General features: G+C 40.5%; 1 protein-coding gene across 2 annotated transcripts; it reads right to left on the minus strand.

Annotated features, from left to right (window-relative positions):
* Window positions 1-6,614: 6,614 nt before the first annotated feature.
* LOC117253802 (complement factor H-like) lies at window positions 6,615-16,363 on the minus strand. 2 transcript variants are annotated; one of them, XM_078169009.1, is made up of 9 exons: window positions 16,191-16,362; window positions 15,420-15,620; window positions 15,126-15,305; window positions 14,239-14,406; window positions 13,605-13,784; window positions 13,027-13,197; window positions 10,899-11,066; window positions 10,129-10,296; window positions 6,615-6,755 (listed from the first exon to the last, which is right to left on the minus strand). In XM_078169009.1, exons 1-8 carry the CDS (start codon window positions 16,258-16,260, stop codon window positions 10,190-10,192), a joined length of 1,245 nt encoding a protein of 414 aa, XP_078025135.1. In that variant the 5' UTR covers window positions 16,261-16,362; the 3' UTR covers window positions 6,615-6,755; window positions 10,129-10,189. The 2 variants fall into 2 exon arrangements, with proteins under 2 accessions (XP_078025135.1, XP_078025136.1); XM_078169010.1 differs by lacking the exon at window positions 6,615-6,755 and adding an exon at window positions 7,708-8,016 and having other exon boundaries at window positions 16,191-16,363.
* Window positions 16,364-24,720: the final 8,357 nt, after the last annotated feature.

Consider the following 24,720-nt stretch of genomic DNA (forward strand, 5'->3'; position numbering starts at 1 on the left):
AACAAACTAACAATTCTCCAGTTCATATATCAATAATATTTGCAAGGTGCACTGGTGCTCTAAGGTCACAAAATGCGACTAAATAGTCGTGGTTTGGCAAGGCAGTAACTACACTACAATATTGGGAGGAAAACTTCCCCCAAAATGTTCAAATATGCTAAAAATGCTAAAAAAAGAGTGACCTTTGGATGTTTTAACATTGTAGATGAGTGCAGGTCAAGAAAGCAAAGATCCAGGTACACCCTGGATCTTTGCTGGGTGTACCTTGCCTCTCATCCAATATCAGGTGGGATAGGCTTCAGCTGCCCTACAACCCTGAGTAGGCTCAGCTGTTACAGATAATGAAAGAATATAACAATTCTTAACTGTACAGTAGGTTAGCATGTGTCAACCAACCCCCAAGTCAGTGTGCCACACAACCCCACACACATTTGACCCAACTTTGTAATGTTAGCTAACTACCATCAATCATGATAGATTTTTACATCTTATATCAAAATGTAGTGTATTTGTATTTATATTGTATTGTTTGTATTCCTTTGTCTATTAACTAGAAGTATCACATTTCCAATATCTCTAATATAGCTTTTTAATATGTTTAGTCCACAGATTACTTTTGATAGAATAAAACTTAAAAATTGTGACTAGTGCAGGTCAAGAAAGCAAAGAAGCAAAGACCAGAAAACAGCTGTGTGCCAACTAAACCCCTTTAGCCAACCAATCCTGGTCTCCCCAAATGATCATTTTGTGGGTGAAGTATTCTTTGCACTTAAGTCCTGGGTCAAGACTGATAAGTCTCAAAACCCAAGTCCTACACTTTAAGTTTTGAGTCTTAAAGAAGTCATATTGTGACTTTTCACCAAATGTAAAACCATTTTATCAACAGAGTTGTAATATATTAAATTTACAAAACTCATGAATGCTTAAAAAAATTGTATTTCCTAAAACAAGTTATTTGGGAGCTTTTCTTCTCTGTCTGTAATTTCTGACCCCCACGTTTACATACTCAAATTTGTTTTTTGTTGACCACTGCGTAGTTATTGTATGTAAATTAAATTACTTTGGTATCATTTTTTTTCCAACTGACACTGAGCAGCGTAATGTTATAATGCTGTTGTAATGCTCTTCATGGTTCATTCCTGCAACTTGACTGGTATGGATGCTGTCAGATTGGTTCAGACAAAGTAGATTTGAGAAATTAACTGTCGACTGCTGGGAAGCAGTAGTGTTAATGTGAGTTGATTTGGAAAAGGAATATACTTGTGACACACTTTTATTTTTAATCTTTGGGCTCAGGGGAAGGTATCTAGTATTTTGAAGTCTATAGGCTCAAGTCCATGTAAAGTCACAAATCATTGGTGGTAAAGTCCAAGTCAAAGGTCATCAAATTTGGGACTTGAGTCCACACCTTTGACTTTTATTACCCGGATCAGGGGTGCCTGTAATAGCTCCTCTGACTTTGCAACTGAGATGCTGAAAAGTCAGCATATTGTACTTCAATAAAATAAAAACTTTCTCTGAGCAAAATGTTCCAGCATAGCTTTAAAGCTGATAGTGATTGACAGGACTTGCATCAAAATTGCTAATTTGTGTTGATACAAAGACTTATGTTCACATGTTGGCATGTGATTGGTCCATTTGTCCAGCAAACAAGTCCTGGTGTCAGACTTACTCACCATTTGATACCTGCAATAAACAGTATGATAAACAGTATGATAAACGATACAATCGTTGTAAGCACATATTGGGACATTTCTTTATGTTAATTACTGTATTTGTCACTATAACTCTTACTGCGAAACACTACTGAAAGAGATGACACAAAATATTTTCTTCCGAGATGCAACCTAGTTTAGAAAACCTGGAGCCACTTTTGAAATTTTGCTTACAAGCTGTATGTTTATTCCTATGAGTTGATGGGTTCTGTGATTTTAAGAAAGCTCTTTTTCTTCTTCTTTTGCGCTAATAAAACTTAATTTTGCCTTTTTAGAACTATTTATGAAATTCTGCACCAACACACAGCTTGACACACTTTCACACCCTAAATGCTCTAAATGCCTCCCCCATAACTTTTTACACTTCATATATTTAGTCATCATAGGCCTGGTTTTCATAATAATAATAACAATAAAAAACGCTTTGTCTTTATCTTTTATTCAATATGGCAAAGCTGTATCATTTCAGATCACTTTATTACACAAATGATTGATAAAGTAATTCACTGTCCAACACTTCTATGTATCATAATCATGTATTGTATATCAAATGACTCATCAGTATGAATAATGCAGACAACAAATGCACGTTTCTTTCTCCAAACAACCGATGCAAAATGACTTCTCTAGACCTCCAACAAAATCAGCGTCACTGTTCCTCAGTGGGAGCTGTGGGAGAAAATTTCTGTGTTCAGCATCACATCTCAACAAGCAGTGTGTGTAAATCAAGCATCCAGTTCTCAGACACTGTCTGGTTTTTGCAGTAAAACTCTTTAATCATCCCCAAGCATGTTTTATTTTTCTCTCGTTTTGTTATTCGTAGTGTTGTTTGGTGAATAACCTATAACTCAAAAATACATTTTTACACAAAGCAGTGACTGTGGATTTGTGGACAGTATGGAGAGGAGGAGTGAATACAGTGGTGACCCATATCTCTTTCAACCTATATATTGTTTGTGAGTACTGTGCTAAGGTGGGCTTAAAAGAAATTTAAACATATCCTTTTCATCTTCTTTGACTTTCTCCTTACCTTTACATTCTGCTGATTTATTCCACTTGGTATTGGCACATGTTGCATCGCCATCAACACCAGATATGACACATCGATACTTTATGATATCCCCGTCCATATATCTATTTTTGTCTGTGTTGAAGTTTATGTATTTTGTTGTTAAAGTTCTGTCTCCTTGAAAATATTTGTTATATATGTTACTAATTAGTTTTCCCCTGTTTAAATTGTGGTGTCAAACATAATCACTTCCTGGAAGCACAGGTGTTCAACACCAGAGTCAGGGTCAACATCCTGAGTCCAGCATGTGCTTTGGTTTAGGCAATGTAAGCACTTTGGTTAAGGTTAGGAAAGATTGTGGTTTCTGTTAAATGTTAATAAACACATTGTGTCACTAATCCCTGGATACTTTTCCTGAATTTAACCAAAAGATCATGATTTTTCTTTCCCCTTAAAGTTGTGTGTAGGATTTTCTCCCATCTAACGCTGACATCATATATTGCAAACGGATAGCGCACTCTAGCGCCTCACTGTTTCAAACGCACATTGCAACAACGGTAGCCGCTGTGTACCAAAAAGCTATGATAACATAGATAAAGCCATGTCATCCAATACTTCATGGAGTACTGACTGACTGACAAGTGGCTCACCCTCACACACCTCATCCCTCTTCTCCCCTTACTGCGCCGCTGACAACTGTTAGCCGCTGTTAGCGGCGCTGCTACTACCCCGGCACTACTGCAGCATAACAAAGTCCCACTCTTTGAGCATAGTGCAGGATCATGCATATGCAGCATCACGGGAGACGGAATCCTTGTTGCCAATAAAGTGCAAAAGGGAATCGAAAAGGCAACGTGACTGGCGAATTCAAAAAACAAGGGGTAGCCTTTCCCAGGTGGAGAGAGCTGCTGAAGGAGAAAGGTAATGCAATCACAGGCCAGCGCCGCTGTTGGCTGTTAGCCGCCCTCGTGTTTTGAATTCGTTTTTGATTCCCTTTGCGCTTTCTTGGCAACGAGGATTCCGTCTCCCGTGATGCTGCATATGCATGATCCTGCATTATGCTCAAAGAGTGGGACTTTGTTATGCTGCAGTAGTGAAGCTCCTCTTGCTCCTCTCCTTCGGCTTCTCAGTCACGCAGCACTGGCCTGGCTCTCAACGAAAATGCCAAATGCAGGGCTGTATGTCTCTTGCTGGTGGATGTATTCTCAAGATGGCTAAACATTATGGAACCCCCCAGACGACTTGCCCGCACAATGTACAAACAAATCCGAAATTCTCCTTTTACGAGAATAAGTCAGATTATTGGTGGAGGTAATAGTACACCAATGATGACATATTTATGAATGCAGGCATTGATTTTTGCCAATAAACAATTGAAAATGTTACACAATGTCCCTTTAATCAAACATTTTGGAAAGTCAGCAGGCTATATATTTTAGCTTTAAAACTGGAATCTTGTCAAAGCTTTCTGTGTATGACTTTGTAAAATGCTTTTGAATATACAGTACAGGCCAAAAGTTTGGACACACCTTCTCATTCAATGCGTTTTCTTTATTTTCATGACTATTTACATTGTAGATTCTCACTGAAGACATCAAAACTATGAATGAACACATGTGGAGTTATGTACTTAACAAAAAAAAGGTGAAATAACTGAAAACATGTTTTATATTCTAGTTTCTTCAAAATAGCCACCCTTTGCTCTGATTACTGCTTTGCACACTCTTGGCATTCTCTCCATGAGCTTCAAGAGGTAGTCACCTGAAATGGTTTTCCAACAGTCTTGAAGGAGTTCCCAGAGGTGTTTAGCACTTGTTGGCCCCTTTGCCTTCACTCTGCGGTCCAGCTCACCCCAAACCATCTCGACTGGGTTCAGGTCCGGTGACTGTGGAGGCCAGGTCATCTGCCGCAGCACTCCATCACTCTCCTTCTTGGTCAAATAGCCCTTACACAGCCTGGAGGTGTGTTTGGGGTCATTGTCCTGTTGAAAAATAAATGATCGTCCAACTAAACGCAAACCGGATGGGATGGCATGTCGCTGCAGGATGCTGTGGTAGCCATGCTGGTTCAGTGTGCCTTCAATTTTGAATAAATCCCCAACAGTGTCACCAGCAAAACACCCCCACACCATCACACCTCCTCCTCCATGCTTCACAGTGGGAACCAGGCATGTGGAATCCATCCGTTCACCTTTTCTGCGTCTCACAAAGACACAGCGGTTGGAACCAAAGATCTCAAATTTGGACTCATCAGACCAAAGCATAGATTTCCACTGGTCTAATGTCCATTCCTTGTGTTTCTTGGCCCAAACAAATCTCTTCTGCTTGTTGCCTCTCCTTAGCAGTGGTTTCCTAGCAGCTATTTGACCATGAAGGCCTGATTGGCGCAGTCTCCTCTTAACAGTTGTTCTAGAGATGGGTCTGCTGCTAGAACTCTGTGTGGCATTCATCTGGTCTCTGATCTGAGCTGCTGTTAACTTGCGATTTCTGAGGCTGGTGACTCGGATGAACTTATCCTCAGAAGCAGAGGTGACTCTTGGTCTTCCTTTCCTGGGTCGGTCCTCATGTGTGCCAGTTTCGTTGTAGCGCTTGATGGTTTTTGCGACTCCACTTGGGGACACATTTAAAGTTTTTGCAATTTTCCGGACTGACTGACCTTCATTTCTTAAAGTAATGATGGCCACTCATTTTTCTTTAGTTAGCTGATTGGTTCTTGCCATAATATGAATTTTAACAGTTGTCCAATAGGGCTGTCGGCTGTGTATTAACCTGACTTCTGCACAACACAACTGATGGTCCCAACCCCATTGATAAAGCAAGAAATTCCACTAATTAACCCTGATAAGGCACACCTGTGAAGTGGAAACCATTTCAGGTGACTACCTCTTGAAGCTCATGGAGAGAATGCCAAGAGTGTGCAAAGCAGTAATCAGAGCAAAGGGTGGCTATTTTGAAGAAACTAGAATATAAAACATGTTTTCAGTTATTTCACCTTTTTTTGTTAAGTACATAACTCCACATGTGTTCATTCATAGTTTTGATGCCTTCAGTGAGAATCTACAATGTAAATAGTCATGAAAATAAAGAAAACGCATTGAATGAGAAGGTGTGTCCAAACTTTTGGCCTGTACTGTACATACATGTGCACTTAATGTCCTTCGTCTCCCATTTCCCATCTACAGTATGCATCGAATTGTGTCTTCTCCGTCTATTAGAGTATAACTATCACGGCACAGATAAGTTACCATGGAGTCAGACAAGAACTCCTCCTGATATGAAGTCACAACAAATGCATTGGCAACTTTAGGTGGGGGACTGCAGAGATTTGCATTTGCTGCAAGAGATGAAAACATGTACAGTATTAATAAAAAGATTCCATGGTGTAACCTAAAACTCTACATGTGATAATACAAAACTGAAGATAACTCACGTGTACAGATAGTTCTGGGGGAAAATCCACTAAAATGCCATTTTCCCTGACGACAAGTAAAGCATTCAACCTGAGGGGTGTACCCTTCCTTACAGATAATCCTGTAGCTTTGGTCTTCTCTACGTGGACGTGTCACATCCGCATTAGGAATCACAGGAATCTTTCCACACTTTTCATTTTCTAAATACAAGCACAACCAGTTAGGTCTATATATCATTGCTGACAAATGTTGTATTAGCAATAAATAAACAAATTTCTCCCTTCAAAATGCATCAAGGCTATCACTTGTAAAAAATACTCATTGTTTCTATCTTTGTGTATTTCTATAAACCTTTACTGATTTCTCATGTAATTACCTAAAATGAAACCTAAAAATGACAAACAGCTTTTTTGGTTGGCTTAATGCTGGTTACAAGACCTGTGAGGCATTAAAGAGTCATTACCGATGCATAGTTCAAATCCAGACCACTCGCCATCATTACATTTGGCCTCAGCCCACCAGCCTTTGGTGAAAAGCTTATAGCCTTCATCACAGGTGTAGTACACTGTGCCATTGTAGGGGCCAACTGCAAATCCATGTTGAACTTCAGGGGTTGGGCATGCTGTTCATCGATAAATAGCAAATGTTAGCATATTCAGGATAGTTAGTAACAAGATAGTTAAACATTATGGTAAACATCATGCCTTTACATATATATCAGCATGTTAGTTTGTCATTTTGAGTATGTTAGCATGCTTGCATTAGCATTTAGCTCAAGGCACTCCTGTGCCTAAACACAGCCTCACAATGGGCCTCATTTACAAATGTGTTCATTCCATTGTTCTCTTTTTTCATCAGCTGTCCCAGGAAAAAAAAAAATCTCTCCCGGGACACAATTTGTCCCGTTTTTTGGGGAAAATGCAGCAGCAGCAGGCCAAGGAGTCCATCCAGAATCAGTGCAACAGGCTCAAGAACATTTGTGTCAGAGAGACAGCAAAGAGGTAAGAGGAGCTGTGGGAAGTCCTAACAGTTCACTTAGTATATTTGCACATCCAATCATATTTTAATTTGTATTTTTTCCATTTATATTTAACCCTACGGGCCCGAACGGCGCATAGTGCATCCAAATTCACACCTGTTCTTCTCTATGGTTTTTCTCCACGACCGTGCGTCATAGCGAGAAGCCACGCATATCATGTGAAACAGCGGAATCATAGCTTTGTGTTGTTTTCACAGCGAAAAAAAAAAATGATATAGTTACACTAAAATGATGTATAACAGAGCTTTCATACAGCTCTGCACACACATTACTCTTGGACGGATTACTCACAAATGCAGGGTTGCACAGAAATGCCATGCATATCACATGAAAGTGCAGGAGCAGAGCTTTTCAGTTATACCACACACATCACTGTGCTGTCATCCCATCACACTATAAATACAGATCAATTGCCTACCAAATAAAATCCTGACGAATTTCTTTACAATCCATTATACAGATCTTGTTATCAGTCACTTCATATAGTGAGGAATATCGTATCTTACCACGTCTTAGGCTTGCGTGTGTTTCTCCCTGTCTATCCACATTTGTAGTCCAGCTTTCAAGATGCAAATATCTCCATATTGTCCAGTTGACACAAACTTTGTATGACAAGACCAGCCACTTCACCTTTGCGCACCCAGACAACTGCAGCCTAATTATGCATGCATGACAGGGCCGTAGTCACCATATACATTGAGGGGGACACGTGCCCCTGGCACAGACCACATGTTTTGGACAGCTGTGAAGTGACAGAATGTCCCAGCATCATGGTTCTTATATTGCCAGATTCCAGAGAGTCTCCCCTCTTCATATATGGCAGAATATGTCAACTTCCAACTTGCTATGGTGAGATACATGTAAAAATGTAAGAATTTAGTAACACAGATTTGTTTTTTTCATTGATATAAAAATTAATATAAAATACAGGCACATAGAAGGACATGAAATGATGGCAAATCTGGTCTCCTATGTCCGAATTTCATGTTCATTGGTCAGTCTGAACTGGTAATAATGGCCGAGCCCTCTGCCTCAAACATTTGGTCGAGTGTCCCTTTTTTTCACAAATCCAAGGTGGCAACCCTACATCACATGTGCGCACTGGTTGATTTTGTTTTCAACACCCTGAGTCTTTTGTTGAATAACACTCATTCTAAAATGACAGGCACATGCCCACTATCTGCAATTAGCATCCTGCCATGATCCCATTTCTCCATACAAGGAAGTATGTTTGCCCATACATTTGTTTCTACACACATATTCGGGCCTGGACACACCAGAGTTGGACCGTCAGAGGGCATCTGTGAATGTGAAGGCAGTCGTAAACAGCTGGTAAGCTGTTCATCACTCTTTTCTACGTTCAAACATGTCGGTCTCTCCTGAAGGCATGGACCGCAGTATCTTCCATCTTACCAGCTGCTTGGTGGTAAAGCAGAATCTTTTATAAAGCCTACATGCTTATTAATAGACCTATTAATGACTGTGTGTGATTCTGTTTAAGTTTTGGTTTTTGGGTGGATTTTTGTGTGTTCTCCCTTCCCCCCTACCTTTCTGTTTCTGTCCCTGCCATGCTTGTGTGTGGCAGGGGGCGTGGCTGGCTTGTTCCACTGCAGCTGAGGAGGCACACCTGTTTTCTCTCAGCTCATCAACCTGCCTGACATATACCTGCGCTGTGTCTCAAATCGCGTACTTCTGTTAGTACACTTCCATGTAGTATACTGTGTGCGCTATGTACTTATTGGGGTAGTGTGCAAATTTCGACAGGGTAGTGTTGTCTCAAACCAAACACGGCCGTTGTGCACTTACCGGAAATGGCAACCGCAAATTAGCTAGTTAGCAAACTAGCATTAGCATTCCCGTTATCGTTTGTGGTACCAAATCATCACAGACTGGTAAATTTACCCAATAAACATACTGCTGGCTTATATCTGACAACAGTATAGTGGTGCTTGGTGCAAAAAACACCTGGCCCCTCCTTCCGCTACGTAGCCAAGATGGTGACCACTGAGGGTGAGACGTGTCCATAGTTCCACACTAACCTTCTTGACCATACTCCCCAGTGTGAACGCACTTATGCACTCAAAATATTAAGTTTAAGTACAGAAGTACGCAATTTGAGACACAGCACCTGTCTTCACTCCACTACTCTGACAGATAATTCCATCCGTGTTGGTATGCTAAGCGTACTCTTTTCCAGTGTTGCTTCTGTAGTGAGTTCTTCCTTGTGTTTTTTTGTGCCTCCTGCATTTTTGAGCTCACTTATACTCTTTGCCCTGTTTTCCATGTGCTCAGCCCTCATGTCATCTCCTGAGATCCGGCTCTCTACTCTGGTGGATAACCTCCTAGCCAGTCAGCACCCTGCCTTCACTGCCTGCATTTTTGTTTTTTTCCTTCAGCAATAAACTCTTTTGTTTTCATACACCTGCGTCTGTCTCTGCCACCAGCAGGGCTGTAGACTCTTATTCCCTTGATGGAGGGACAGAGCATAAAGTACAAATTGTTCAATAAATACATAGGTAGATTTTGGTGGGGTTGCGGGAGACAAGTCCCCCTCAATATTTAGAACAAGTGCATTTGTCTACCCCAGTAAAACTTGACTTTTTATTTGACAAAATTGAAGACATTTACACCATAAATTGATGCAGAAAAGGCACAATTGTTGCATATGAATTCACCTTTATGCAGGAAATCAAAATTAAGTGTTTGATGCTCAAAAGTTTAGGGGGATCCCCCAGTTTTAAAACAAAAGCTACGCCCTTGAATAAATATTATTTAATTATATCTGACTACACTGGGTATTCAAACTAACTGTACAATTTCAATTTTACATCACTGTAGATTTTTTTTTAGCTTCTAAAAGATATTCATTTATTTTGCTATGACAACACACAAACCCTGATCACACCACACTGTAATTAATCTTTAAACTGTATTTGTTTTTGGTGTATGTTCTTACCTGCACACTTCTGAACCCCAGTCCAAACACTTTGCTCACAGGTAACAGTGAAAACTTTTCCTCATTCGTGCGTGCATGCATAGTGGACCCGTTCATTGTGGCTGTAAGTTTCCTTTTCATTGCGGGTGATATAGGCATGGTCGATGTGAAGTTTTTTACAATATCTTTCTGAAACAGATTAAACAAAACTATGACATAACTTACACATCACTCAGGTGTTACCGTGAAATTTAGCAGGTTTAAAACAACTATTTCATATAAGATGTCTTGTCTCCAAGGAAGATAAAATACGCAAAGCCTTTACTGATCCCATTAGTGAGGAAATTCGGTTGTTGCAGCATCACTAAGACACAAAAAAGTACAAATAAATAAAAAGTAAGTAAACTCTGAAACTATAAAAAGAGCAATTAAAGACAGAGTCACAAAGTAAGGTACCTCCCCTTGTCCCATCTCATATCTTGCAGTGCTTCAGAATGAGCACAGTAATATGGGACATTTACCAAAACTCTTTAAATATACACATGTAGAACTTTTAAGAATGAAGAAATTGAGGATATTTTTGCCAGGCAATTTGTAAAGTTGGACACGAGGCATGGAGCTGTGATCCCCACAGATATAAGTCATAATGGGTGACGACTAGTTGTGTGTTTACAACAAGCCTGTTCAAAATATCCTCAATTGTGGTGTACGCCTAAAAATATTAGTTTACAAAGGGATGGAAAAAGAGAAATATTGTACTTTTGACTGTATTGTGTTTTTTGTTGTCTTACTTGTACAGTTTGGAGATCCGATCCAACCTGTTTCCTTACAGGTCAAACTAAAACTTCCCTCGTGACCATTCTTGCAGATATACTGGACCTGGTCATTGAACCTGTATTTGTACTTATAGCTCCCAACTATCTCTGTGTTTCTGTATTCCCTTCTGTCGCACGTTATCTCTAGGAAACAAAAAAAGGAGTTTCACCATAAGTAAAAGTGGCAAATCACAATGTAACTGTCTTTGATTCCAGATCTTAGTTATGTTACATTAAGATCAGCACAATGTTCAACAGCTCTCATTATATGGAATGATTCGTTTTAGTGGGGATTTTGTCAGCTGAAGGGGAAGGCTTTCATACAGAACAGACGCAGATCCTGATGACATCACATTAGTTTGGACTTTCCCCCTTGTTGTGATTAATTTATCAGACAGGAGCTTCACTGTTTTCTGACTGAATGATCACAAAGTCATTGTATTTGATATTGACTTGGAGTAAAGTTTGACAGATTTAGCCGATATCGTAATTTCTTAAACTGTATTCAAAATCCATGCATGCAAAGATAGATACAAAAAAACCCCAAACAAACAAAAAAAACAAACAACAAAACTTTACCTGTGCATTGTGCATTCCCGTGCCAACCACGTTCCCCACAGGTGAGAGTAAATTGATAACTCGATAACTGATAATTCGATAACCTTCCTCGCACTCATATCTGGCCCGTTCATTGTATTTGTATGTCTGCTTGTCATTGGTGATTATTTTTGCATTTGGGACATCTAGTCTGTCGCATGTGATTTCTGTGATAAAAAAATCAGTTATGAACTACTGTACATATTGACTGTGTTATTGCTGCCAGCAGTATAAAGAAACTGCTTCTATGTTACATAAGTGGGCTACATTAGTACACACACGTAACTTAGCAATGGGGCTGCAAGCAAAGACACCAAGAGATTTAAAACATTTGACAGAGTGGTAGTAGAATTACACAATAGTAATGATCACCTGACTGGTTGTTTTCCAACAAAATTGTGGCATCTGCTGCTGCTTGTTTTTTTTCTTTTAATGTGATTGCCAACAGTTTCTGTTCTGTCAATGTCTGTATTTATGCTGTGGGGTAAGAGGCGTATATGGGGGTGACCATGATGTAACCTTGTAGTTAGAGGAATACTTGCCAGATTTTCAACCAGCTTTGTATCAAAACAATGTGTGTAGTATATGTGAATGAATTGTGAATAAATTTGTGAATCATGGCTGACTCACTCATCCCCATGTTCTACGATAGTACACTTGTTGTACCCCACTGATATGACATGATATGATGCTGTGACTTCTTTTTAACCTACTTGATTTTCATATGCCTGTCACCACGGACACAAAGAATATCAAAGGGGATTGAGAGAGAAAGAGACCCTATTGTTTACAGGTCTTTTTTTCTCTGCAATGAGCCCCATAGACTGGGACCAGGAGTAATAGTGCAATGAAGTGACTGCATAAACTCCTTTAGTTCCTGATATAGTAATCTCTAACAGATATCGGCATATATATATGCAAAATCTGTAGGCAACAATACAAGATTTGGGATTTTGGAAGGGCTTGGGTTCCATTTGTAGTCTGAGTAGGATTGACTAGCTAGGTTTTAGCAGGCTTGGGTTGGTAAACAGTCCTCGTGGAGAGCCAAAAAGGCGCAGTGCATTGGCCAAAATGCAGTCTTGGAAACTGTTGTCTGACAATGATTTAACTTTTTTCCCCCTAATTTATCTGTGTTCATATGCAGATATCTGTTTATGGTGATAAGCTGAGGAGCTGACTGGAGTTGTCTCAAGTTGTTAATCAAACTGTAAACTATGAGCGCTGCATGAAAGAGGAAGTCTTGGCCTGGATATCCACTGGCTACACCAGAACTCCTGATATCTTGTCTGTTGCTGCTAAGGACTGTATCGCTATCAGATATGATAGCGGATGGTTCGAGATTGCCAGTTTGTTTCCACAGTTAAGCCGTTTTTTGTTTCTGGGATTTTAGGGTGGAATGGAGTTAAAACTTTCCACTCTAACTGGACAAAAAGCTCTTTCCCCACTTTCCCAAATATGGATACAAAATAACAGTAATGTCAAAAACACACGATTAACTTCACAATACCTTGACAAAGTGGATCTGGTCTTATTCCTAGTTTTGTGCATTTTGAAGGTCTCTCTTCAGCACGTTTATATCCAGCATTACACTCAGAGTGAAGGACTTCATGTTCTTTGTACTCTTGGATATTTCCAGGTACGTAACCATTTTCAGTATTGGGTACTGCACATGTTATCGCTGTTGAAGAATACACACAAGCATGATTATAACCTTGTTCACAAAAAGGCAAATGAAGAGTAACCACTGACTGACCTGATTGAAAAGTAAAATGATGTCCCATTTTAGACATTTGGTGGTAATAACCATGAATGACAGCTTAGCTTCAAACTGTTCTTGGGACTGGAGGTAATTATATTTTTATGGGGTTGATGTGATGTTACATGGTGGTGGATGTTGCATTACGTGGTTAGTGGTTGTTGTTTGGTTTGTTTCACATTAGTTGCTGGGTGAATGATAGTGGTTATTATGGCATTTTATACATACATGTTTGTGTTTCTGTCTTCTCCTTTCCTTCTATTTCCTCCTTTTTTTCAAAGTAAGACCTTGTAGTGTTTCCCATTTTAATTTTGGACAGCCTGCTGTACCTTCGCATTTTGGAGCTGGGCGATTCCACTCTCCATTTTCATCACAATACATGTCTGGTGACCCAGACAGCATTTCAGTCCTGGACTTGCAGCTGAATCTAACTACATGTCCATAGATTGCTTCTTCCAGGTTCCCATTCATCTGGACGTTATTGTCCACATGAATCGCTCGGCACTGGGCTGGAGGGAGAAAACATGATAGAGGAAGAAATTGGACGACCAAAAAACTTTCAGATGTATCAACCTATAAGCAGGTACAGTTTTTCAATATTTTCAACACTGAAAGGCTACCGATAGAATCATTAAATAGACGTTAATAACACCTACTTAATACTACCCTGCCTATGGCACCCTTGCTCGGACCACACCCATCTTCAAACCTGACCTTCATTGTAATCTCAGCTACACACTTGTAAAGTTTTGTTACAACATCTTGCATGGTTGTAATGCTATCATGTTCACAAAATCTGTCCAGAGACAGACACACAGACAGACAGACAGACAGACATATAAACACCTGGCAAAGAACTCAAAACACCCCCCCCCCCCCCCACACACACACACACACACACACACACATACACACATGTTGTTACGGCTGGTAAAAAACAACAAAACCTGGCAACAACCTTACCTGTACATTGTGAATACCCAGTCCAACCACTTTCCGTACAGGTCAAAGTGGAATGCCCCTGATAAACTTTTTTGCAAACATAACTGGCATATTCATGGAAATTGTATTTCTCCTTGATATTGCTGACAATTTCTGCATTCTGGATATCATGTCTGTTGCATTTTATTTCTAGAAAAAAAGAAAAATAAAGCAAAGTTACTGTCAGCAATATGAAAAACAACCTCTATATTCCATTTATTTTACACTCGGAACATGTAAATTACAGAAATGACTGTGTGGAGAGCGATGTTCATGGTAGAATTACTACAAGGGAGAAACAGAGACTAAAAAGGTTAGAATAGCGACACACCTGAGGACAAAATCGTAATGATCTTCTGATCATTCTTGGGTTATTTTCCAGCATCAGTATGTACTCTGCAACACACAGCTAATACAGATATATGTAAATTCACTTGTTCTGCAATTTTCTGTCTTTATCTTACTCATTTTTAGAGTGGTCTACTAGAAGGTGAATGTGATCATCAACAGTGTTTTCTGTATTTATGGAGTGGGCGGGGTGAGGGGTGTGGATGGGGGTAAGCGTGATGTAGCCTTGTAGTTAAGCGATGTGGAGTACCATGCAATGCAAGACATTTTTTGCAGATCATTTTCCTCTGCAATGAGCACCATAGACTGGGACCAGGACAGATTAATAGCATAATAAAGTGACTGCATATAATGGGAAAGGAACTTTTACTTCCTAACTGTTCCAGTATTAGCTGCTCTTAGTTCCTGGGACTTTTTGGTTGAAAACAGCTATTAATGTAAAAAACTAGACAAAACAGTCTTTCCCCACAAAATTGACAGTAGTGCTGTAACACAAGAACACAATTGTAATGTCACAATACCTTGACAAAATGGATTTGGTTTCCACCCCTCTCTGGTGCATGTGGCTCGGGGGATGCCACTTGTCCCCTTGTAGCCTGTCTTGCATGTATAACTTACAGTCTCACCCAGTCTAATTTGTTGCCCTAAGCAGACAGTCCAGGAATTCACAAGTGGGTCTTGTGGATGGCTGCATATAACCTCTAGAATACAAGAAAGACTTGTGTCATCATCACAGGTTACTGAACCATACAAACACAGTAGAGAACAACAATCTCACAATCTGTCTCTGGACCAAAGCCCAAGTTGTTTTATACCTTGGCATTCTGGTGTGACAGTCCACTCTCCATCCTCTTTGCATGTAGTTAAAGCTGAGGTGTCGTTAGGGTTAGAAATCCAGTAGTTCTGTCCACATATGACTCTCAGTGTGTCACCAGGTGAAAACACATTTCTGTGAGCAGGTTCATACCTGGTTCTTTGCAGTGGTGGCAGTGTCAGTTCACATTTTATTTCTTTATCTGTTGAGAAGTTCACATTAACCATTAGCCATTAACCATTGGTGGTACTAAAACCCAACACCCTGACATCTGTCTATCTAGTAACCAACCTTCACCATTCTGTGCGATCTAAACCATAAACAGAATTACATTATTAATACAATGTTCACAAGTAAAAACAAGTTAAAATGGTAGGGACTGGCCTGTAAAGTCAATGCAAATGCAAAGGCACTGCCACCAGTGTATTATGATTAGATTAAGACATTTACAGTAGTAAAATATGCAGTAAAAGGACACATAACAGAAACTATGGCCCTATTCACACTTCCCTCGATGCAATTTTTACGCTTCTGTTTACACTTAAAGTTTTCCTGGGCAACATGCAAATCAGTGTAGGCCCTACCTTAGCTATAAAGGGGGCGGTAAGGCACACGAACAGTACATGATGGCCTTTTAATTTTATAATTAAAAACTTAGCTTTTCTATTCTGATGATCTATTAGGCCCCTAGCATTAAGTAACAAATAAATAAAATTTGTGATTGTTGTTTTGTAACTGAAGTAAAACAACAGAGAAAATAGACCAGTCTTACCACTCTGTTGTAAAGATTTGTCCATATTCAGCCAAAGGATAAAAAGCCAAACAAGGTAAAAGACTGTCATTCTGAAGATCCAGGTATTTCTCTCTGGGTGTCCGAGTTAAGTTTTTCTCTTCGAGCTATTTAGATCTGCACAGTAGAGTAGCAATGAAACAGTCTCAGGGACATGGGCACCTCTCCCAAAATCCTCCCTCCACCACATGTACACACATGTACACACACACACACACACACACACACACACACACACACACACACACGCACACACACACACACACAGAACCACATTTGCTTAATCATGCTGTCCTGGGTCTCAGTCAATGACAAGATGAAGGCAGGCGGAAAAATCCTCACTGCTAGATGCCACTAAATCCCCTGAAATCTTTCACACTGTTCGGTTAAAACCAGTTCAGTTAGTATGACACAAGTTAAGATGTTCTTGGCCCTAAGCAACTTGCAAAAATGTTTTCCTGTCAGGATTTTCACCATATGACAGCACAGACTGCTCTTGTTGATTGCTCTAGTCGTGATTGACATGTACTTTAACACAGACAGTTGGACAGTTTTAGTCTTGATATTATTTGATCTCAGTACTGCAATCATTACGGTTATTACACACTGGTTTAAATCCTTTTTGAAGTATGGGGACTACTTTGTGTCAATCAGTAATTACTTACATGAACATCCAAGATGACGTGGTGCAGCTAAAGAACCATTTTCAAGCCTATGCAGTTTAACCTCTACATGCTCCCACTGTCTCTGATTATGGAAAACAATAAAATATTTTACCATAATTATGCAGACGACACCCAGATTTACATAACTATGTCAACACGTGATTATGGTCCCAATACAAGCACTGACTGAGTGCATTAAACAAAGCATGGATTGTAAGTAGCCCTGTGATAGTCTGGTGACCTGTCCAGGGTGCACCCTGCCTCTCACCCAATGTCAGCTGGGATAGGCTCCTAACAGGATAATTGGTTTTGGAAAATAAATGAATGAATGATCGTAAGTGCCAAAATTGTGAAATCAAGGTAAAACAGAAATGATTGTCATTGGTCCCAAAGAGGAACAATTAAAAGACATTGCTCAGCTTCAATCGCTAACATTAAAGACCAAAAGCCAAGACAGAAATCTTGAGGTACAGTACAGGCCAAAAGTTTGGACACACCTTCTCATTCAATGCGTTTTCTTTATTTTCATGACTATTTACATTGTAGATTCTCACTGAAGGCATCAAAACTATGAATGAACACATGTGGAGTTATGTACTTAACAAAAAAAGGTGAAATAACTGAAAACATGTTTTATATTCTAGTTTCTTCAAAATAGCCACCCTTTGCTCTGATTACTGCTTTGCACACTCTTGGCATTCTCTCCATGAGCTTCAAGAGGTAGTCACCTGAAATGGTTTCCACTTCACAGGTGTGCCTTATCAGGGTTAATTAGTGGAATTTCTTGCTTTATCAATGGGGTTGGGACCATCAGTTGTGTTGTGCAGAAGTCAGGTTAATACACAGCCGACAGCCCTATTGGACAACTGTTAAAATTCATATTATGGCAAGAACCAATCAGCTAACTAAAGAAAAATGAGTGGCCATCATTACTTTAAGAAATGAAGGTCAGTCAGTCCGGAAAATTGCAAAAACTTTAAATGTGTCCCCAAGTGGAGTCGCAAAAACCATCAAGCGCTACAATGAAACTGGCACACATGAGGACCGACCCAGGAAAGGAAGACCAAGAGTCACCTCTGCTTCTGAGGATAAGTTCATCCGAGTCACCAGCCTCAGAAATGGCAAGTTAACAGCAGCTCAGATCAGAGACCAGATGAATGCCACACAGAGTTCTAGCAGCAGACCCATCTCTAGAACAACTGTTAAGAGGAGACTGCGCCAATCAGGCCTTCATGGTCAAATAGCTGCTAGGAAACCACTGCTAAGGAGAGGCAACAAGCAGAAGAGATTTGTTTGGGCCAAGAAACACAAGGAATGGACATTAGACCAGTGGAAATCTGTGCTTTGGTCTGATGAGTCCAAATTTGAGATCTTTGGTTCCAACCGCCGTGTCTTTGTGAGACGCAGAAAAGGTGAACGGATGGATTCCACATGCCTGGTTCCCACTGTGAAGCATGGAGGAGGAGGTGTGATGGTGTGGGGGTGTTTTGCTGGTGACACTGTTGGGGATTTATTCAAAATTGAAGGCACACTGAACCAGCATGGCTACCACAGCATCCTGCAGCGACATGCCATCCCATCTGGTTTGCGTTTAGTTGGACGATCATTTATTTTTCAACAGGACAATGACCCCAAACACACCTCCAGGCTGTGTAAGGGCTATTTGACCAAGAAGGAGAGTGATGGAGTGCTGCGGCAGATGACCTGGCCTCCACAGTCACCGGACCTGAACCCAATCAAGATGGTTTGGGGTGAGCTGGACCGCAGAGTGAAGGCAAAGGGGCCAACAAGTGCTAAACACCTCTGGGAACTCCTTCAAGACTGTTGGAAAACCATTTCAGGTGACTACCTCTTGAAGCTCATGGAGAGAATGCCAAGAGTGTGCAAAGCAGTAATCAGAGCAAAGGGTGGCTATTTTGAAGAAACTAGAATATAAAACATGTTTTCAGTTATTTCACCTTTTTTTGTTAAGTACATAACTCCACATGTGTTCATTCATAGTTTTGATGCCTTCAGTGAGAATCTACAATGTAAATAGTCATGAAAATAAAGAAAACGCATTGAATGAGAAGATGTGTCCAAACTTTTGGCCTGTACTGTATATGGATTTAGACCTCGATTTTCTAATCCTCATCCTTACTACGGTAATTGCAAACATCCCTATCACTTTAAAGAATTTAACAAGAATTAAAGGATTTATGTCTCAGCAGGATTCAAACAAATTTGTCCATGCGTTTATATTCAGTAGACTTGACTACTGTAATGCCGTCTTTACAGGTCTCTCTTAAAAAGTTAATCAGATGGCTACACCTGATTGTTACCAGATTTAGTGCAGTCCAGGAGAGATCACATCGCTCCAGTTCTCAGATCTTTATACTGGCTTCCTGTTTGTCAAATAATTGCTTTTAAAATACAACTGAATTGTTACAGATGACAGCAATGAATTGAGGACAGATGATTGAAGCTTAACTGATCTACAGCCATTAGCTACCTATTTACTTTGGTTAATCATTTACATGTTTGTCCAGCCAGCTTGTGTCACTTCCAGTTAACTAAAGCTTTTACTGGCAAGATAGCAGGTCATTACACCATCAAAACACCAATACAATTTCAATGTACCAGTTTGTCTTCCCGTATGCCTGATCTAAAGTTCATTACTACGGGCTGCATATGGGCTTCCTGTCATGGCTAAATTTGAATGCAATATTAATTTTCCTCATGATATCACCATTCACTAGGAGATAATAGACACATTTTGCCTTTGAAACATACTGCATACAGACCAGAGGTGGAAGAAATCCTTTGCTGAAACAAAAGTACCAATGGAACAATGCCCATTCCAAGTAAAATCATGCATACTGTACTGTGCTTGTAAAACTACATAAGCATCATAAATAAAACATACTTAAAGTTTGTAATGATAATTTGACCTCTTTAAACCTTAAGCAGTTATGTAAATATAACCATTTGCAAAGTAAAGAAGGAAAAATTCTATAAAATAAGAGAAGGGATCTCAACTAGACTCTTTCTTGAGAAGCTCAGAGGAACAAAAACACTGGTAATGTCACGACCCGTCCTCCGTGATGCTGTGTGTGTGTGTGCTTTTGTTTTTTTTTTCAGTCATTTGAGTGAGTGGGTGTATGGCTGGTGTGTTTTTGTTCTTGTCTCTCTACCTGTTCTCTCCCTCCCCTCTCTTCTCTCAATCAACACACCGGCCACCCAGCAGTAATCAACACACCGGTCTGCTATCAAGCCATCATCCTCACCTTCAAGTATCCCGCAGCAACAATCAGTCTCCGCTGGATCATTGCCGTTTACGGTAGTACGTCTAGCTCCTAGTTTGCTGTTTTGTGCCCAGCTTAGCCTCTGCCTGCTTTTGTTTTTTCCCGCTTGAACTAATAATTGTTTCTGTCCAGGATCTCCTGCCGCCAGCCACGCCACACCGGACCCCCTCTGCCCCATACTCCGCCGTCACCGCCTGCCAGCTAATACCCCCCTTTTTTGACTCAATAAACATTGTAAACTTACCTGACCTTGTCCGCCTGCTGCATTTGGGTCCAGCCCGAGACGTGACAGGTAAGGACTTTTAAATCTTTAACAAAGTGTTCTATTTTATAGATCATCATCTATTTTAAATTTAAAATCTTCATCTGTAACATAACTAGCTCAGTCCATAGGGACTTGGGTTGGGAACCGGAGGGTCGCCTGTTCGAGTCCCCGTCCGGACCAAATATGGAGTGTGGACTGGTGGCTGGAGAGGTGCCAGTTCACCTCCTGGGCACTGCCGAGGCACCCTTGACCAAGGCACCGACCCCCCAACCGCTCGGGGCGCTGGACCAAGGCTCTCCACTTTGTGCATGTATAGGTCCTGTTTGTGCATGTGTGTGTATTTCGGACCTGTGTGTTAATGACAAAAATGGAAAAAATTTGAATTTCCCCTCAGGGGGATTAATAAAGTATGAAGCAGTAACTATAGCTGTCACCAATGTTCCCTCTAATTTTGAAAACTCCTGGGGTCCGTTTCAGAAAGGAGGTTCAACAAACTCTGAGCCTAACCCTGAACTCTGAGTTGAGTAACTCTGAGATGGGAAACTCTGGGTTACGGGTTTCAGAACAGGTGATTTCAATTGGTTCAATCAACACAGAGTTTGTTCACTCTGAGTTAAGTGCGTGCACCATGACTTTAAAAAGCTGTCATCAATGGAGCCCCGATACCACGATTCACCATGGCAACAAGCGACAAGAAAAGGTCTGCATTTTTTACTCCTCTGGAGTTGGATATTTTAATGTGCTCATACAGTGAATTTGAAGCTGTTTTCAGGAAGAAGAGTAACACGGCTGCAGCAGCGAAGGAACAGGAGTTGGCGTGGGAGAAAATTACTGCTCGAGTCAATGCGCAAGTTTAAATTTATTTTAAACATTTATGCAATCACAATAACATTAGGCTACAAATGCAAACAGGTGGAATGGTGTTAAAGCTAAAATTTAGTTCACTTACATGCAATCCCACCGGCGAAAAAAGAATGTGGAAGCAGCTCAAGATGAAATATAAAACATCCATCCACTCACATCCGTGAGTCATGTACCGACCCAGGCCACTTGGCCTCCACATTAGTGATAATGTGGGCTGCATCACATATGATCTTGACAGTGCAGAGAATGACAGATGTTAGTTGCTAGTCTACATTTCTCATTTCTAATCAAATCAAATGTCTTTACACTTAAGACACATCACCTAAAAAGTAACTTGTTTTTAGACAATTTTCACTTGTTTCAAGCACATTTTCAATTGAAATAAGTAGAAATAACAAACTTGCTCCACTGACAGATTTTTCTAATTATTTTTCAAGTGAAAATGTGCTTGAAACAAGTGAAAATTGTCTAAAAACAAGTTACTTTTAGGTGTGATTTGTTTTGACTAGAAATGAGACATTTTGACTAGAAATAAGACACATATTCTTGGTATGATTTTGAGTTTTTGCAGTGTGATGTAGTCTGACATTTTGAGACAGTCAGTCTACCTGCACATTAATGCTGTGAATGGACTTTATTCACATAGTCTCCTTCATTTTGTGAGGGAGCAATGATGGGAATGTGGGTTCCATCAGTGCACCCTATCAAATCCTAAAAGAAATTAAAATTACTAATCCCAGTCTGAGGTTGCAGCACCATATCATTAACTGAATATGATTCATAATCATAAATTTTAACTGATTTCTACATCATTCACCTGCAATCCTGTGGAACTCCTCCTTGATGACCCTCACAGGCTTATGTCCAGGGAACACAACAACAAAAGAGTTTAATAGACGTTTCAGAGCTAGGGACACTTTTCTCACGGCTCTGCAGACAGCGGCCTTACTGATATTTTCTGCATCTCCTATATTATACAGAAAACTCCTGTTTGCAAAAAATGAAGAGCAACACAAAGAATCTGGGTAGATGAAAGTGCACGTCCACAGTTGGTGACGTTGGTTATGTCACGACGGATGAGGTTATGGATTTAAATGATGGACTGTGATGTGAAACCACACCGTTCAAAAAAAAAAATGTTCTGGAAATGATAATATGTCAATTCTGGGCCTGTGAATAATCTCCTGACTCAGTAACTGCTCTTCGTCCACAGGGTCCTCCAAGAACGGACATGCCATGGTCAAAAAAAGTAGATTCAGAACGAGAACACACTTTAGGATCTGACTTTACCTTGAGGACAGATCAAACTCGCTGAAACCCGCACGACACTAAACGAATGAATGAATGAATCACAGTGCATGTGTGGCGTAAGAGGGAGGAGACAGCTAGAAACTCGAGGTTCATTGAAGAAAACCTGCTCCCGAATAGGTTCATTCAAACAGTCAGTTGCCATAGTAACTGACACTGAGCTTCAAGCCCTGGTTAACACGACAACGGTCTCTCTGAAAAAGTCTGTCCTTTGCGTTTTAAAAAACTTCTGCGTTTATATGACAACGTTATTGAAATGATCCCCGTTCACATGGAGCCACAAAATCTACTGGAAACGCTGTAGTGTGCACACCAGGCCAATGGGTGGCAGTGTAAATTTTCAAAGCAACACCAAGACATGACACCACGCACCTGCGCTGAAGCGCCTTCCTCTACAACGCGGTGATTACAAACCAAAACAAAGAAGACACAATGGCAAAAGCAAACGCACGGATACCTTTGTCTGGAGTGATGATGAAGTGAGCTTGCTACTTAAAGTGACCCTGGACTATAAAGCAGCGAAATTCCAAGAAAATGTTGACTGGGAATCACGCCAGTCGAAATACGCGGATATCTTGGCGGCTTTTATCCAGTAGTATCCATCAAGTGAAACTGCAGGAGGGAGGGAGTTCCTGCACAAGAGACTCCATTACAAAACCCCAGGTGACCTCAAAGCTCAAAGCCATCCGAGGTACAGAAGAGGTACTTTTCCACGAAGATCAACTTGGACGGAGAAGGTGATTTGTTCTTTCTTAATATTTAAAACAAACCAGAGTTTATGGCCACTGTTACAGTTCATTTAGTCTAGTGCTTTGCATGTTTTTTTAATAGTCGGCACATGTTGAGAACCACATTTTGTGAAGTTATCAGCTAATGGGTTTAGAAATCCTCCTACTTTTTAGGCAAATTAAAACACTTAATAAAAATTCAAATAATCTGGCGACTTTATTGTCCAAAGTTGAAAACAAGGTTGTATCTTTATTATATCATGTAAAGGTGCCATTGTGGAGACAGGCCTACATGGTTTGCTTTGGTCAGCAATGATATTCATTTCATAACTGCTCTCTGCAAGCCCAATGAGTTCTTTTGAGTTCTGTTTAGAATAATATGCATTATATTTCTCCTAGATTTGTTCACAAAGTGCCACATTTTGTCGAGGAGGTTGTACCCTTGTACAGTGTGGTGGACTTCAAAAGTCATTTCAGACTTTCAAGGGGACAAGTGGAGGTAGGCTTATCTAAAGCATGTCAAGGCCAAAGTATTATGACTGATAGTTGCATGTTATTTGGATAATTTTCTCTTCTCTGTTAACCAGGACCTTATGATCACATTGGGACCTTTCTATTCAAACCCACAACAAACAAAATTACCCATGTCTAACAGTGTTCTTGCCTGCCTGTGGACTTTATCCAACCAAGAGTCATATAGGGGTGTGGCAGACAGATTCAACATCTCAAAGTCTACACTGTCAACCCATGTCCATCAGTTTTGTTCCCTGGTAAATTCACATCTGTCACATCACATTTCATGGCCCACAGTAGAAGCAATACACCTATCTCAGTTACAGTTTCAATTAGCCGGATTTCCAAATACAATCTGTGCTGTTGATGGATGTCACATTCCCATCATAAAACCCCACTGCAACAACCCCATAGCCTATTATAAAAGGAAACAGTTCTATTCCATCATCCTCACCAGCTTCTGTGATGGTGAGCAGCGTTTTTGCCACGTTAATGTAGGTCACCCCGGGAGTTGGCATGATGTGAGAGCATTTCGACACACAGATGTTGGGCGACTACTAGAGGAAGATTCCCAGGCCCTGGTCCCAGAGGGAATGTACATCATTGGAGATTCAGCGTACCCTCTGTTACAACAACTAATGAAGCCCTACAGGGATAATGGGCACCTAACGGCCAAGCAGAGGCGCTTCAACAGGAAGCTGAATGCAGCTCGTGTGGCAATAGAGCATGCATTTGGAATCATGAAGTCCAAGTTCAGGAGGCTCAAGTGTCTGCACATGAAGACAGTGGCACACATCAGTGCAACTGTGACAACATGCTGCATTCTGCATAATATCTGTTTGGACTCTGGTGACCAACCTAATGAAGAGGAGCAAGGTCCCCTTC

The sequence above is a fragment of the Epinephelus lanceolatus genome, chromosome 6 (assembly GCF_041903045.1).
Source record: "Epinephelus lanceolatus isolate andai-2023 chromosome 6, ASM4190304v1, whole genome shotgun sequence".
Taxonomy (NCBI): domain Eukaryota; kingdom Metazoa; phylum Chordata; class Actinopteri; order Perciformes; family Serranidae; genus Epinephelus; species Epinephelus lanceolatus.

Coding starts and splice junctions, on each gene's coding strand:
- LOC117253802 (XM_078169009.1), bottom strand. CDS start 16,260: ATGACAGTCTTTTACCTTGTTTGGCTTTTTATCCTTTGGCTGAATATG. Junction 15,621..16,190: donor CAAATCTTTACAACAGAGTG/GTAAGACTGGTC, acceptor ACTTCTCAACAG/ATAAAGAAATAAAATGTGAA. Junction 13,785..14,238: donor TGGGTATTCACAATGTACAG/GTAAGGTTGTTG, acceptor TTCTCCCTCCAG/CCCAGTGCCGAGCGATTCAT.